This window comes from Acanthopagrus latus, chromosome 5 (assembly GCF_904848185.1).
Source record: "Acanthopagrus latus isolate v.2019 chromosome 5, fAcaLat1.1, whole genome shotgun sequence".
Taxonomy (NCBI): Eukaryota; Metazoa; Chordata; class Actinopteri; order Spariformes; family Sparidae; genus Acanthopagrus; species Acanthopagrus latus.
Window position 1 is genome coordinate 24,521,838 of NC_051043.1, and position 15,725 is coordinate 24,537,562.

General features: G+C 43.6%; 1 protein-coding gene across 7 annotated transcripts in view; it reads right to left on the reverse strand.

The window, feature by feature from the left end:
• The window catches only part of grid2 (glutamate receptor, ionotropic, delta 2), a 480,315-nt gene that overhangs the window by 8,108 nt on the left and 456,482 nt on the right, over window positions 1-15,725 (reverse strand). For all 7 annotated transcript variants that reach the window (XR_005075218.1, XM_037099101.1, XM_037099104.1 and 4 more), the window contains one exon: window positions 4,326-4,566. Coding sequence is in view for 6 of the 7 variants with exons in the window: in XM_037099101.1 (XP_036954996.1) it covers window positions 4,326-4,566 (241 nt within the window). In the remaining variant the exon portion in view is untranslated. The remainder of the gene's footprint in view (window positions 1-4,325; window positions 4,567-15,725) is intronic.

A 15,725-nucleotide genomic window follows, 5' to 3' on the forward strand; every position in this document is an offset into this window, starting at 1 on the left:
TGCCTACTTCTTCACCTCCATACACTCGGTCACTCACTGAGAGAAGCGGGTGTACTCTCTCGAATGCTACTAATCGTAGCCTCCCCCAGTCAGAGGCGCAGGAGGTATCAGACGCCATTTGATGATCTGACGAGCACTTTGTTTGAAGCATACCGAGCCCTTCAGGTTCAGTGGTTACTCTGAGCTAACCTTGAGCCAAACCAACAGAAATCAATAAGTCAGCGCTACGATAGGGTGAGGGATCATTGTCAGGGGTCAACTATCAAAAACAAATACGGCTGACTGAGCCGACGTCATTTTCGCCATGGAAGCAGCGACTGGGGTATTTAAATGATGCTTTGTTAGCTGCTTTGCCCCCACTTTTATCCCAACATGCCGTTTTGTCTTCAGATAAGATGCAAGTCCGTCCTCTAAGCATAGAAAACGAAAAAACCTGAAAACTTTAAGCCTATAATCTGAAATGAATTGTAATCAAGTGCACGCTGTCATCTGTGTGCAACTTCCAAAATCAATAACCCTGATTTCCACATGTCAGTTACGCCCCGGTGTTCCTGTTATGCAAAACCTTAAACAATATCTACACAGAGAATCAAAGACTATCACCGTTTAAATCCCTGCTGTCCCTCCTGCTCACTGCTGCGACTCCACTCCTGCACTCAGTCAGGGGCTGATTCCACTGGCTGCTCTCTGTGGCTAATGAAGATGGCAGGGGGGCGTGTGTGTGTGTGTGTGTGTGTGTGTGTGTGTGTGTGTGTGTGTGTTTGTGCGTGTTGCAGTGGAGGCACACTGTGCTTAACACGACTTTGGGTTCAACCGAAGGTTTTTTTTGTTTTGTTTTTTGGGGGGGCTGCAGACATGACTACTGATCTGAATGACAGATTAAAGCTGGTGTCTGAGCAGGGGGGCTGGAGGTAGGGGGTACATGGCATGTCTGCCGGTGTGTGTGCTAAAGAAAAAAAAAAACATATTGCCGACTGATCAAAAACAAAATGTCAGTTGGGTGCCAGTGTTGCAGCTTATAAGGTGGGACCCCTGAGAATTTATAACAAATAGCAGGTCACAGCCCAACATGTTTAACAGACCTGGCTCTGGCTGTGGGGCGGCGTGGTTTCACCTGACTGAGTCTCAATAAACTGATGACTGTGTTTTCGTATTACTCAATTTTTAAACACCGGATCTACTGAGAGATACGCAATCTCTGCTTAGTCGTACTATAGGATCTGTACGTGATAAGTGGCAGTATACATACCATATTATTGAATAAGCTAAATCAGCCTGGACACATGTATTGAACCTGCTGTTGTTCTAGTCTCACTGCAGCTTGTAGCCGCTTTTATGGCACATCACGGCGGATGCATGGAGACCTTGCACATGGCAAATTGGCCGAGGTGGTCGAAGTCTGTATGGGCAGGTTTTGGCCTTAAGACTCATTCCTTTTCTGAAGAGGAAAGAGGAATTTGCAAGGGTGCAAAAGTAAAATTAAACAATTAGATTAATCAATGTGCAAACAGCCCAAACGGCAAGTGATAAATACAGCCAATAACTCGCCACCATTGAGCAGCTGCGAGCAACTGAAGGTGGTGTATTGAAATGCAGAAAACAGAACGGCTTCAAACGTCCAAGTAGTTTGTCAGACGAGCCTGTGCACACCACAGTGATCACTGCTGATGATGAGGCACATCAGTCAACTCACAAACCACCTATTTGCCCGCAATAACACAATAATTTCCAATGCTTTGGTTTGCAAGTATGCTGTCTTAACGTGTTTCTGTCCTGTTTCTGCCAAAGGCACGTCATTAGTATCCCTTAAGGACAGTTAATGAACAATTTACAAGTGCAAGACATCTTCGCCAAAAGCTAGAAATTAGTCGTGATGGAATCATTTGTGGTGATGAATCAACATTCGACCAGGAGCGGCTCATGTAATCATTTGAAACCAGTGGTCTATCGACTTTTTCGTGTAGAAACTTTTCCTCTTAATTACTTTCAAGATGATTAGTGTTATCAGGAAAAGTAACCTGAACTCACACTGAATCACCCTGGGTACATTCACAGCTTCCATCCCCACCTTTTCGTCACCTTTTCTTTTTTTTTTTGCTGAATTTATTCATAGTGGAACTTAGCATGACACCAGAAATTAAGGAGTCAGGACAGGATTCTTGCAGTGTTCTGGTAGTCAGAGACATCACTTAGACAGTCCTAATTAGTATAATGTTCACATCGCGCCCCCCCCCAAAAAAAGCCCTTTCTGGTAACCAGGCAACAATATCTGTAATACCTTACGGTAGACCAATTTAAACACCTAATGTCTAAATGACGGTAAATTGGTCTTATACTTCCAGGGACGGAAAGTTGAATGATGGGTTTTCAAAACGGTCCTACATTAATTCTCTAAATTATAATCCACAAAATTAACCTTGGCCTGCCTTTATCAAATAGCTATTTAGACAAAGCAATTGTTTGAAGCTGGAGTAATTTACCTGATGGCGAAAAAAAACATTTTCTGCTAAAATTAATCTGCGCTGCTTCATGCCTCGGTCTAATTTGTTACTAACACATAAATAATTAACTCCAAACCAAAAGTGAAAATATTATTTCACACATAATTACATTTCTTTCAGTTTATCAGTGGCATGTTTTGCATACCAAAATTGCCAACACTTTGCAGATATTTCACAGTGCTGATTAAAGTCATTTTGTTAGACAACTTTCTCCCATCTGTGTTTTGGTAAATATCCCAGTGGGCGTTGCAGGTGGACTAGGTGGGGTTGGAAGTTGAGTTGGCAGCCTTGGATAACGGAGTGGCTTAAACAGAGAGGTTAGCAAGAAAGGCTAGAACTCTGTTATGTCATGGCGAAAAGGGCATAGCCAGCGAAACGCTTTGCCTTTTGGGATTTTCTTTGAAGACGTTACCTGTCTTTGTCTATGGTGGAGAGAACCAGGCTCCCATCAGACAGCAGGGTTTCTATGAAGGGGGAAGGTGTCGCCGGAGTCGCTCTGATTGTCTCAACGATATCCCCGCTGAGGTGATCAACCGCAGATAGGCTGATTGGATATTTCACAGGGCGCTGCTGCTAATTTACAAGGTGGAGTGTTGCCACCGCTTTGGAAGCGAACGCTGGTATAAATATCCGTGTAAAATGCTGTGAGTCAGTGTTTTCTGACTCTGCCGTGGTCAAGGCACACTGCAGCATTTCCAACAGAGGCCCTCAGGCTGTTTTTTTGTGCTTGGCTTCAAAACGTTGCCAGTGTCATCGCTCCTCCAAAACATTAACTTTTCAAAAAAAAAGTGATGGAGTGCCCCTGTTGACATTTGCCTCATTCTAAATCATCACCACCTTCAAAATAGCATTAATAAATTATACAGGAAACACTAGTAGCAGACTACTGAGTCCATTATGGGGCCGACAGAGTAAATATGTACTACTTTAAAAAAAACAAACACCAGACTAACACTGGTGAATTATGCATAATAAGGAACTGGACTGTGGACTGTGTGTTGTTAGGGTCTTATAAAGAGATGTCAGGATTTTGTGGGTCAAATTCAAACACGTTGTTGTACAGATGGGCTGAATGATTTATCTGCAAAGACATGCAGCTACATCACTTCATTCACAGTGTATAATCATATTACATCAGAGTTAATATCTGACATCTTATTGGCACCAGCAAGAATTGTACTTTAGGTCAACTATTGAGGCCTTGGAGGGAAAACCCATTAGCTAGTCCAGAAATATCTCTTTTGTTAATTACTGTGATCATTTTATGGTAACTTTAATGATGCAAACTGTTAGAATTAATGACATGACAGGGTAGTTTGTAATCCGTCGTGTTTGACCTTTTTCTTTCCCTCTGTACACACCCAGAGATTTATATCCACAAGCCTATGCAAAAGATCAATGTCAGATATCACTGGAGATCTAATATAGCACCTCCAGGATTCTTTTTGACAGATCGCGGTAAAAGCCTGTGGTATCAGGAGAGTGTTGTTGATGTTGTGAACATGGGAGGTTTTTCAGAGGTTCCAGACACCGTCGGTGTTGCAACTCCTTCGCAAACAGGACTCGTCTCTTATGATTTTTTTTCACCTCTGCACCCTTGGCAACGAAGTCTGGACTTTGGATCTCTTAACACAACACCCTGCTCCCTTTGCCTCAGCTAAACCCATCACCCATCATCATCTGTCCACTCTTTAGTTTTCATCCCTCCTTTCACTGTTTAACTATGTATTATAAGAGAAAAGCTGTTATCTACTGCAGCCCAGAGGCTCTACACCCCTCTAAGCACCATGATTCCTTCTACCAGGCACCCATCCATCCCCATACCTCCTTGGAGGGGACCCTGGATCCCTTCCTCCGAGACCACCAGCTCTCCACCATGGCAATGAGGCAGGAGAGCACCACGCCAGCTGCTAGGACGCAGAAAACCCCGGCGAAGCTGTGGATGTCCAGTGCGTTGCCACGCTGTCGTGTCTGAACTGAGCCGTAAAGGTCACAGGGGCTGTCCTTCGGCCACCATTTGAGTTTCAGTATATCCATGTCACCGTTCTGCTGGAGCTCCAGGATTCTAGGAAATAAGCAGGAGAAACAGACATGTAAGCATAGAATCATGTTAGACGACATCTCAGGCAAAATCAGTCCGTTTGCAGCTGAAACTCCAGGTTTCTGGCAATTGAGGGAGGTGAAATACAAGTAAGCACGAATAAATGTATAGCTGCATGAATGAGCAACAAGCTACCAACATTCAGGACAGTAAGATAACCCTGTACAGAATGAGCATAGTTATTAGGTATGACACTGATGGAGTCTGAGTGCGACTGTAATGATTACAGAATCAAAATGCTTCAAAACCATCACGGATGGAAAGGAAAAGATACTCTCACAAGTCAACAGCACGGAATCTGAGAGCACTGCAGCTTTCACTGCAGCTGCTATAACCACTCTCTTCCATTTGAGGGCAGTGTTTGCCAGTTCAAAACCCTCCACGATCCCTGACAACCATATTGGGCTGTCAAACTCATTATGGCTAACATTAATATGTTTTGCAGCACGGCGCGAGTACACTGCCACAATGTCATTATGCAGCCGAGCTTTAGTCCCACGATTGATGGCTTCAGAGAGGATACAGCTCAGAGGTTGATGGGGTCCCTCTGTTAGCCTTCAGCTTATTATTTAACTGGGTCGTTCGTTTTGGTTTGGAGGGGAGCTGCGCACACGCAGACAGACAGAGGCTCCGTTAGCGTTCGGCTGGGTATCTAACAGGCGGTCTGGCCATGGAGGCGTGAGGGGCACAGGGAAAGGGGAGAGGAAAAAAACGCCAGCCTGGAAATGTGTGGGTTAACATACTGAGTCAGGAAACAAATGGACGCAAGTAATCCCTCATAGGTAAACAAAGCCGCCCCACTGATTGACAACATCCAGGAAATGCTAATTCATTAGGGAACAAAGTCACAAACTTGATGCTGCGCATGTTCAAGCAACACATACATGTGTACATGGAGACAGATGTTTGCAATTATTTGCAGAACTTCCTGGAGGCTAACCCCTCCTGCAATCTCAATAACAACACACCGACATGACTGACAGTGCCCATCTCTCATCTTCATTTTTTTCTCCCCCCCCCCATACGGGGGAGAATATGCAGAACGGACTGAAATCAATCAGGAAATGCAAATGAGCCCTGCAGACGGTTTACATAATTAATTTCACCCACAAAAGCCAGAGAAAACATGGCTCATTTCGATGTAAATCAGCTAAACAGACCCAGCACGTCGTCCTATAACCACGTCACTCCCATTTAGGGACACTCTCTTATCACTAACTGGGCTCTACTGAGCTGGTATGACTTGGGAACTGGGGAGCAACATGGATAAAACGCTAGTTGTGTTTGTAATTGATGTGACAGAATGAGATGAGATGGGAAGAGAAGAGAGTAGAATAGAAGAGAGTAGAAGAGAAGAGAAGAGAAGAGAAGAGAAGAGAAGAGAAGAGAAGAGAAGAGAAGAGAAGAGAAGAGAAGAGAAGAGAAGACTAATTCGAGCAGCAAATCCACCAACACCGATTCCAATAAGAGATCATGTCCACCAACTGTGGCTCGAATGTGGGATTGTTTGGCTCAGATCAGCGCAGATTAGTGCCAAGATTAGAAAAAGACTTTGTGTAGATGATATGCAATATTGACTCAAAACAAATTAAATCAAACAGATCTGCAACAGTGTTGGGCAAGTGGTAATAGAACGGAAGCAGCCGGCCTATTTGTATGTCCTGGTTATTACTCCTCTGGCATAAAGGAGAGGCAGTCAGTGTAGACATCCCTCCTCTCCCATCAATCCTGGAGCTGTTCTTTTTTAGTAGTGCAGTGGGCCCTGCTCCATTTTCTTTCAGACATGTTCAGTGAGTTACTTTTGGACTGTGATATTGTACTGTACAACATAGAACAGATAGACTGCTGTTTGCTGGAAGAGCAATAGCACAGAAACACTTGACATCACCGACTGTTGACATGCATGTTGACATGTTGGCTAAGATCAGGGATATGAACAGCTTCTCCATCAATATTCACAGCATCGTTTTGTCCTCATCTGATGACACTATCACAGAAAAATCACAGTTAATGAAAGTTAAAACAAGCTTTTGTTCCTCCCAGAGAATTTATGCGTCTTCCGTACAGTGCTGACCTTTTTTTTTCCCGTCACTTTGACAACAGATGCCTGACACACACACAGACATGCAGACACACACAAGACGGAATTGTCTGGCAGACGGCTTCAGAGGAAGACGGATTACACACAGGCTTAATGAGAAATGAGAAATAAGAGCGATCCCACCTATCAAAGAAGCCAGGCAATGTTTTGTCAAAATATTTCATGATTTTCTCGTTTGGAAATCAGCCAACTTCTGAAGATTTCTCTTGTCTGAGTTGAAGTCACTTTGATGTCTGTCGAAAAGAGGAGGCGTGCTTTATGTTTGGAGTTGCCATCTGCTATCTCGGCTCGCGCCCCGACTGCTACTATGTGTCACAAATGTCATGTCACAGGGGCTTTTTGTGTGGCACTTACGGAGCGGCAATGAGCAGTGGCATTTTCTTGTTTCATCTACTTTAACACCGGTGAGCGCGATTACTATACACAGTAAATGCCTTTGCGACAAGTGCTACAGAAGGTATTTACCACTGACCTTTGTGGGGAAAACAAACAGCGGAAAAGGTGATTAACATTTTCTTTTCCTGGCAGGGAGAGAAATAGTGATGCACCTGAATATAGCCGCCGAATCCACCTATAGGACGTAACGTATGATCCTGCTGCATGCTGAAGATCAACGTTTAATTTCCCTTTTGAAAAAATAAGCTCAGAGACTCGCTAAATGCCGACGCGCCCCTGCCTTCTCCTACACAATCAAAAGGATGCCAAACAAACCAACAAAGGAGAACTAAAAGGCTTTCCCTCCAACTTGATCAAAGATCAAACAGATCAAACATTTCAAAAAGAGACTTTCATCAGAGGAATTATTAGGATGTGACTGAGCTGCACACAACTTCGAGGGAGGACGGAGCCGAGCAGATTTGAGATTCAGGACGGAGTGCTCTCTCTCTCCCCTCTATTACGACCCTGTCTGCCCAAGGAGCTCATCATCTATCATTCTGCACTAATTGGCCTATCAGAGTTATGCAAAAGCTGCTTCCCCGATAGGCCCTTGAATCAAACCCTTAACACTGACATGCACTCTCAGGAACACACATGCGCGCACACACACATACACACACACACACATACACACACACACACACACACACAATAGCTTTTACCATAGCTTATTGGGGTTAAGCTGCCTTTATCCTGCCCACAGATAGACAGAAAATACACTGATTTGACTCTGTGATAGCGGGATACTCACGGGGGAAAGGGGATAGAAATGACGGTCGTGCTGGTAATATTATGTGTTGCTTGCTGTCATGTTTAATCCTGACATCAAAACACCGGATGATGCCTGCGTTTGAATCATAGCCCCTATTACAGTGGACTGGGCCTCCATAATGTCACTTTGTGGACCACTATGTCTGAACCCCGTTGTTTTTTTCTGGAGGCAGAAGTGACCATATTCGGACAAGAGGGTGGAGCTGGGAAAATTATTCTGATCGGATATGACTGAAAACCCAAGGACATGTTTTGGCAGTGACTCGGTCAAAAGGGAGCCACGCCCTGAAGCGTACTCTGTTTTATCGTCTAATTTCACTCCAAATGTAACATTTAATGAAGACTTGAAACTTGCAATTTATACCAAAAGCTCATTAGAACACTGTTTTCTGGGGTCACAAACCAATTGAGAAGTATGGTCTTTTTCTCATAAGCTTACATACAATCAGATTATTTTTGCAACCATTAGGGTCATCCTCTGCTGGCCATTAGGAAGAGTGCCAGTTTGAGACAGTTAACCATTTGCTTTACTTTTCAGACCTGGAAAATCTGTCCAGTCACTATACAGTGGCTGTTTTGGACAGATGGTGTGAAACAAAAGTGAATATGTAAATGTTTACATTACAGCAAATTTTAAATGCAATATGAGTTTGCCTGAAAAATTCAAGTTCTAATGGTTAAACGTATCAGTCCAAAGCGTGTAAAAGGTCTTTTTTAACTCGTGGGAGCCACAAGTTAGCAATGCCTTAACTTTGTGAGAAAAAAGCCATCAATTTAAAACACAAGCGGTTACCGCTGTTCTTCCTCTAACTCTATCGTATGGCTGACAGGCAGGATGAAAGGCCACAGTGAGCTGCCTGACGAAAACATGGTTTGAGTCAAAGGTTCCCCGCAGTATACCATCTGTCTAGATCTCTAATTTGTCTGCTGCTGTCTCACAAAAAGAAACATCATCTTCCCTCGAAAAACACAAAGGCGCCCAAATTTGCCTGCGTGCACACACGTGGCGATGGAGGTAGAAGTGTGAAGGCTTGTTCACACACCCAAAACACACTATGATTCTGCAGTGCAGGGCTTCTTTGGAAAACAATGGTAAACTGACATAATGAGAGCTAGGAGTACCTAATCAAAGAGTGTGTGTATTTGTGTCACACTCTTTATGCCCCCAGTGAAATATCCAATACATTATGCAGGGTTTGACGGAGCTCGTGGAAAAGCACGGGAGAAGAAAATATGACAACTAATTTATTTCCGCACAGCAGTGTGCTTTTCCCTGCACAGTTATCCAAAACTTTTCTGGCTTTAATTTCAGTCTGAATATGTAGAATATTGAACTGAGGGAGTGTACACTTAGATGTGTGCTATGTTTCTTCTTCCTTCAGGGGCTGTTAGTGTTTTCTGCTCAAGGCTTCATCAGTCAGCGCACTGCTGCCGGAGGTATCAGGAAATAGATCACTAAATCACTAAAAATAGCACCTAGTACACATGAATGCTGTCTGAGGACGAGCACTGCATCGTATTGCTATATTATTGTCGACTGCATGTTAGCATGTAATTAAAAAGCCTTGTTGTCGACAACAATGCACAGTTCAGGAGAGGGTTTCATTGTGAATGTCAGCCACATGCATGAGGGTTAGTGAGGTGTGTGTGGGACAGGTGGAATTTAATTATGTCTCACTGGCTCCTGTGGCGTTTTTGTGTGCAACAGTTGTCCTGTGTGTGCGTGCAGAGCATGACTGGATGTGTGTTTGTCTTTGTAACAGTGGATTATTATACGTTAAGCATATAAGGGTATACTGTACGCTTGCGTGCATCTTCCCGCGCGAGGGTGCCCATGAAACAGCTGGTGTGCTGTGAAATGCATTAACACCGTGTGTGTAATGAGTCATCACCTTGCTTTAAGATCGTTGACTTTGACTGGGGAGATCTATAATGACTTTAACACTCCCACTGGCTGTTAAAACAAATGAGCAAGGGTTGCCTGTGTGGTGCAGGGCAACCGTTGTGTGTGTGTGTGTGTGTGTGTGTGTGTGTGTGTGTTTGTGTATGTGTGTATGTCTCTGCCTCCCCGTGCTCTCTGCAGTGGCCGTTACTGCGTGGACTAGATGTTGCCATGGCAACTCTATGGCAGCAGCCTTGATGGTGGGATGATCACACGTTATTAGTCGACTCAAGCCGAAAAAAAAGAAGGAGCACACCATAGCGATTTGGATAACGGAGCGAGGGACAGAAGCCTTGACGAAAGGAGGAGAGGGCGAAGCGTAAAAAGAAATGCGACGATGTTGTGAATTCTGGCAGGTGACAAAACGTATTTAATGTAAAATATTATACTGAGATCACACACGGTGGGGGAGAGGGAAAGGAGGAGGGAGAAAGTGACTCACTGAGTATCGCATGAAAAATGTAGGAACAGTCGCACAACAGCGAGAAATGAGGACTGTTCACTGAATGGAAAAGCCGGGGGAGACCTGGACATGAACAAAGAGCACACATGGCTCTGTCTTTCACACACAGATCAGCTGCAACATTAACACCACAGAAAGTGATGTGGATGACACTGATCACCTCGTTACAATGCAGTGTTCTGTCGGGAAACCGTCATTCCTGGCACCACCCATTCACACACTGTAGGCCAAGTACACCTGCTCATGGCGATAGCCTATGTACAGCAACAATACAACTTTTTAAGGTAGCTGGATGGTGGGCGTACAAAGGGCATCGACCCTATCCCCAGAATAAATCTTGGCAAAGTATGTATCTGCATAAACTCAGATAAATTTAAACTTTTCTCCATGTTACGACTTCAGATTTGTCTAAGTTCAAAACAATTCTTGGCCGGGGTTAGGAAATGTGGAAATAGATATGTCTTGTTAAAAAATATCCCGAAGTATCACATTTACAAATTTGAAACTCAGACTCAAACTGTGGTCACTGGCTTGGCACCCTTCTCTCCTGGAACTCCACCACCACCCCCTCCACCTCCTGACATGAACACATAAACATGTATTGTTAACATGATATGACACATTTTGTAGACATGTCAATGAAGTATGTAGCCTAGTTAATATAGCATGTAGCCTATGTCACGTACAAATTTGAAGTTATCTGGGATTGTGCTAACATTTTATCCCGGAGTCTGCACTGCTCAGGATTGCATCCAGGCCAGTCTGTTGTTAAGTTCAGGCAAAAAAGTACACGATTTTGGTCGATTCTTTCTACTTCTCAAGTCACAAATGACTTTTTCTCTATCAAAGCATACCATGATATTTCTCTAACCTTAAACAAGTGTTGCCAATGCCTTAGTCACTACGACTGGCCAGTGTAATTGAAGATTGCATAGTTATTATTATTATATTAAGTAGCAATATTTTTGTGACACTCAATCCGTGTAGTTCCATCCAATAAAAAATTACCCTTAAATACAATTCAATATTTATAACCAGTACATATGTTCCTTTAGTACCTAAAAAGTGGGCTCTTAGGAGTTCATTTGACAGAAACCTCTAATTGCAGCAGTTTAATGAGCAGTCGCAGAGGTTATAAATGATGTCCTTACTGGAGTGAAAATGGACTGTTAAGAGATTTCCCACTGTGCTGCCGCACTGCTGCCAGAGTAAGGGGAGTGACTCTGTGACTCAGATGGACGGCGGGTCTGTTCCAGAAACAGAACCACAGGCTACAAAGTGAGTTTTGAAAGCCTGTTATCTCAGCACCTGGCAAACTGATTGTTGAGTCACTGGTATTGATCAACCTCAGCTATCACCCCCCTCTAGATATATTATGGCTATTTTCTGCTATGGGGCAGTAAAAATCTCACTTATTGGCCTTTTAAATGCACTGTAACTCCATATATTGTGTTGATTCTGCAGTCTTCCCTGGGCCCATCCATAAGGCCCCCTATAAATGCAGGTTATGTCCCGTGCTGCTCTTTCCCAGGAGCAGCAGCTTTTTTTTTTTTTTTTTTTTTTTACTGCAGCTGTAGCTGGTTGAAATGTGGAACGGTGTGGGTTAGATGATCAAGCACAATGTGAAACAGTTCAGTGAATTGCAGAACTGGCTAGATAGACCTTAACTGTTTCTGAGAGGGGGTGTTCAGGCGTGGTGTGTCATCACGGAGCGCACGCCGCTGTCTGAGGAACGGCCGACTGTGTCTGCAGCAATCAGAACAGTCTCACTCTTTGAAACGAGTATTCCCATCCTGCCACCTCTGTAGCGTGCACATTTTTCGAGTAAGAGACAGTGAGAAGTGGAGGTTGCGGAGAAGTTAGAGGCGTAGAGAGAACGTGTAGACGGAGTTTGGGGGGGGGCACGAGTTAAGTGAAGGGAACAAAAAGACAAAACCTGGCAGTGTGTTCAGTCTGGATGGATGGCTGACAACAAAATAATACAATGTGGAAAAGGAGACTGCAGGTGAGACAGAATGTAAAGGGAAACAAGATGGTAAGAGAGAGCAAGGGGAAGAGTAAAGAGAAAGGACGAGATGACAGAACAGAATGAGCAGCGTGGCGATGGAGGATGGGATGGGAGGGATGGGGGACGAGAGACAGCAGTGTTGTGCTAAAATGAGTTTGTTGCCCTGAGACGACCGTTGGCTGTCGGCTCCTTAAAGAAGAGGATCAGTGGGTTGACAGCTCGGTTACTAGCTTAACACAGAGCTGGCAGCATCAGCAGGTTCTGGCTGCCTCCGTGGAGCCCGCCAGAAAACACAAAAAAGAAACATGTTCATATTATAGTTATAAAAGTAAAAAAAAAAAAAAAAAAAAAAGAATCTAAAAGTAGTTACACGAGTGCAGGGTGAGAAAAAATTTTTTTTTCCTCTCAGAAAACAAGCTAGTCTGAGAAAATATGTACACTGGAACAAGTACAGTGAGAGACTCGTCGGTGAAACCTTGTGCTGCGGCAGGTATTTCAATTACTCCGGGTAGGTGAGAGTGACATAGTGATTAGGGAGGCTGGCCTTCAAGCTAGAGAGCTGAGCTCAAGCACCCGTGTCGGCAAACAACCCCACTCAAGTGTCCTTAGATGCTGAATCACGGCGAGCCAAACGCGTGTGCCGACCTTGATTTTTGACACCCGTGTTTTGAGACGAGGGGAGAATCGATAAAGCATCAGATTGTCATCATGACATCATGCTGCTTTTTGCTCTGTGACCTGCCTCGCCCGACAAGCGAAACCTGTCAAAAACGCATCACAGTGAACCGAAAAGATGAGCTCTGAACTGCCATGTGCTGTAGTCACATAGGTCATTTGTCCTAATCTGTTTTCCACTTCTGCAAGGAGGGCAGTGAAGAGGGCAGAGACTCAGCAGCATCGACCAGGTCAGTGAAGTGCACCTGCTCCTGATTATTCTCTCCCTGTTTAATAAATAAATAAATAAATAAATAAATAAATAAATAAATAAATAAATAAACAAACCGAGAGACGCTGAGTCTGAAGCACACTGACCAACAGCCACACATCAATAACCCCTGCATCTGGAAAGTCTGTTTATTCAACCACAGTCGGTTGGATTCGCCCCAGACAGAAGAAAATATTACTCCAGCACTGGTGGTGAATATTTGAGTTCACTTTTGAGCGGGAGTTATTTTGGTACCAAATATGAAAAGACTGAACTGCGGTCTCTTCAGTGACCTTCCATGGTTTTGGACTGGCTATTTTCAACGCCTTAATTTCAGTTTTAGAGTTAACTCACCAGCCTCGATCTCGCAGAGACTGTTCTAGGATTTTGAGTAAAAAATTTGCTGAATATCAAAAACTGGGTGGCCACTAAAGAAGAGCAGATCATTTCATTATCTGCAGTGCATCATCTGCATCACTGATTTAAGAGTTTGAGGGCTGTGACAGGCCTTAGACAACATCAGCATGATGATGCATGGTTAATAAATGATGACTCTAAATCCCATTACGTCTACTGTACAAAGAACACAAACTACAAACAAAGCACAAGCTGTGTGAACTTCAACATTTGGGCTTTTCCAATTCAACCCCACCACTGATAGGACACACTGACAGTGGTGCGTTGTGGTGAAAAGGCGAACCCAAGCAGTGGATTGTAATTCATAATGCTTTTTCTGGGCCAGTGAGTTTTATCATGTGTGGCAATACTTCAGTAAGAACAAAAAAACTAGTGGAACCAGTGATCCAGTTCTGCCGAATATCTTACACTCAGGGAATCAAGTGTACAGTCTTGACAGGGAAGTCATGTAGTCTAGTCGTCTACTCCCTGTACTTCCCTGGATTCCTGCATTACTAAAAGGGTTTGATGGAAGTACGGCTTTCACTGAACGTGTGGCCGACGTCCGCAGGGAAACGAGCGTGGTCAGCGTGCCACCGTGAGACCTAACTACTGTGAGTCACACAGTGCTAATCGCCGAGCCACCGTCTTGCCCTTTCAATTATCCGTGTCTTCACATATCAAAGCTCAAGGGATGGGTTAGGGGAGGTCATTTACCCACGAGCCTTTGGTCCCTCAAGTAAAGTTTGCAAAGCTTAATTATTCAAATTAGTGCTCTCAGGGTTCAATGTCATACACTTTGTCAACAAAGTTTTCAATTAGGCGTCGTTAAGCCGCAGTGTGTGGGTGAACTGGAACAGATTATCAAGCTGAACTATGATAAACAACGCACAGAAGTCAAACAGTCATTAACCATCATTAACACATCGAGAGAGCGAGGGAGAGACAAAGGGAGAGAGAGAGAGAGAGAAAGAGAGAGAGAGAGAGAGAGAGAGAGAGCCCATCCCCATCATTAATTGTGATTAATAAAGATTTAATGAATGCAGTAAGTGTGTGGGCTGGAGTTTTACTGTGATAGATCGGTAGAAGAGTGACAGCTCGGGAGCGAGAGGGCTCAGACAAAGGCGGAGGGAGAGGAGAGCAACGGTAGATTGACACTTGACATTAAATCAATTTTTTGTCATCTGGAACAATGTCACTGTTGTAGAAACACTAATACACACACGTGAACGCATATGTACCCACACACACACACACACACACACACAGACACACGCACACACACACACACACACACACACACACACACACACACACACACACAGACACACCATGCACGATCCTTCCTTTCATTGCTCAACACCCTCGGAAAAAAATGCATTATTTTCCCCCATGGATAGTGATTTCCATGGATTGGAAATTGAAGGCTTCAGAGCCTCCAGCTTAACTCGAGCTCACTGTGTGAATGAGTGTGTATGTATGATGGAGAGGGAGAGATGGTGAATAAAATGAGTTGCTTTTTAGCTTTTGGCTTGTTCAGCAGGAGCCTTATTTTTTGATTATGCATGTAGTTCATGGTTTAATGGCACTACAAAGAGCCTTAAAATAATACCCTATTCTTTTTTTTTTTCTTCAAAACAAATGAATCTCAGTTGTTTTAAACATGAATTCTATGAACTTGTTTGAATTGAGCTGATTGAATACAAATTCATTGATGTAATCTTTTACTTCTTCTACATATTTTTTCTCACTCTGCTCTTATTCTGGGGATTTCTTTCCTTCCAATGGGATGAAAATGGAAATCTGGATTATGGCCAATGTAATGAATTAAATAATAGTAAAGAGAATGTGACAGAGAGGGAGAGAGAAGGAAAGGGGGAAACATTTTTTATTTTTTTTTTAAATGCCAATGCCTCAGGGTAATATATTCATCAGGGCCCCTCAAAACCAGCAAGTGGGGATAAAGTTAGTTTTCTTGCCCAGGATTCGAAACCAAGTGATCTGCAAATGTTTTGTTGATTTGGACAACAAGTTTGGGGAAGCCTTGGTGTACAATGGAGTTTGTGCAATACAAGATGG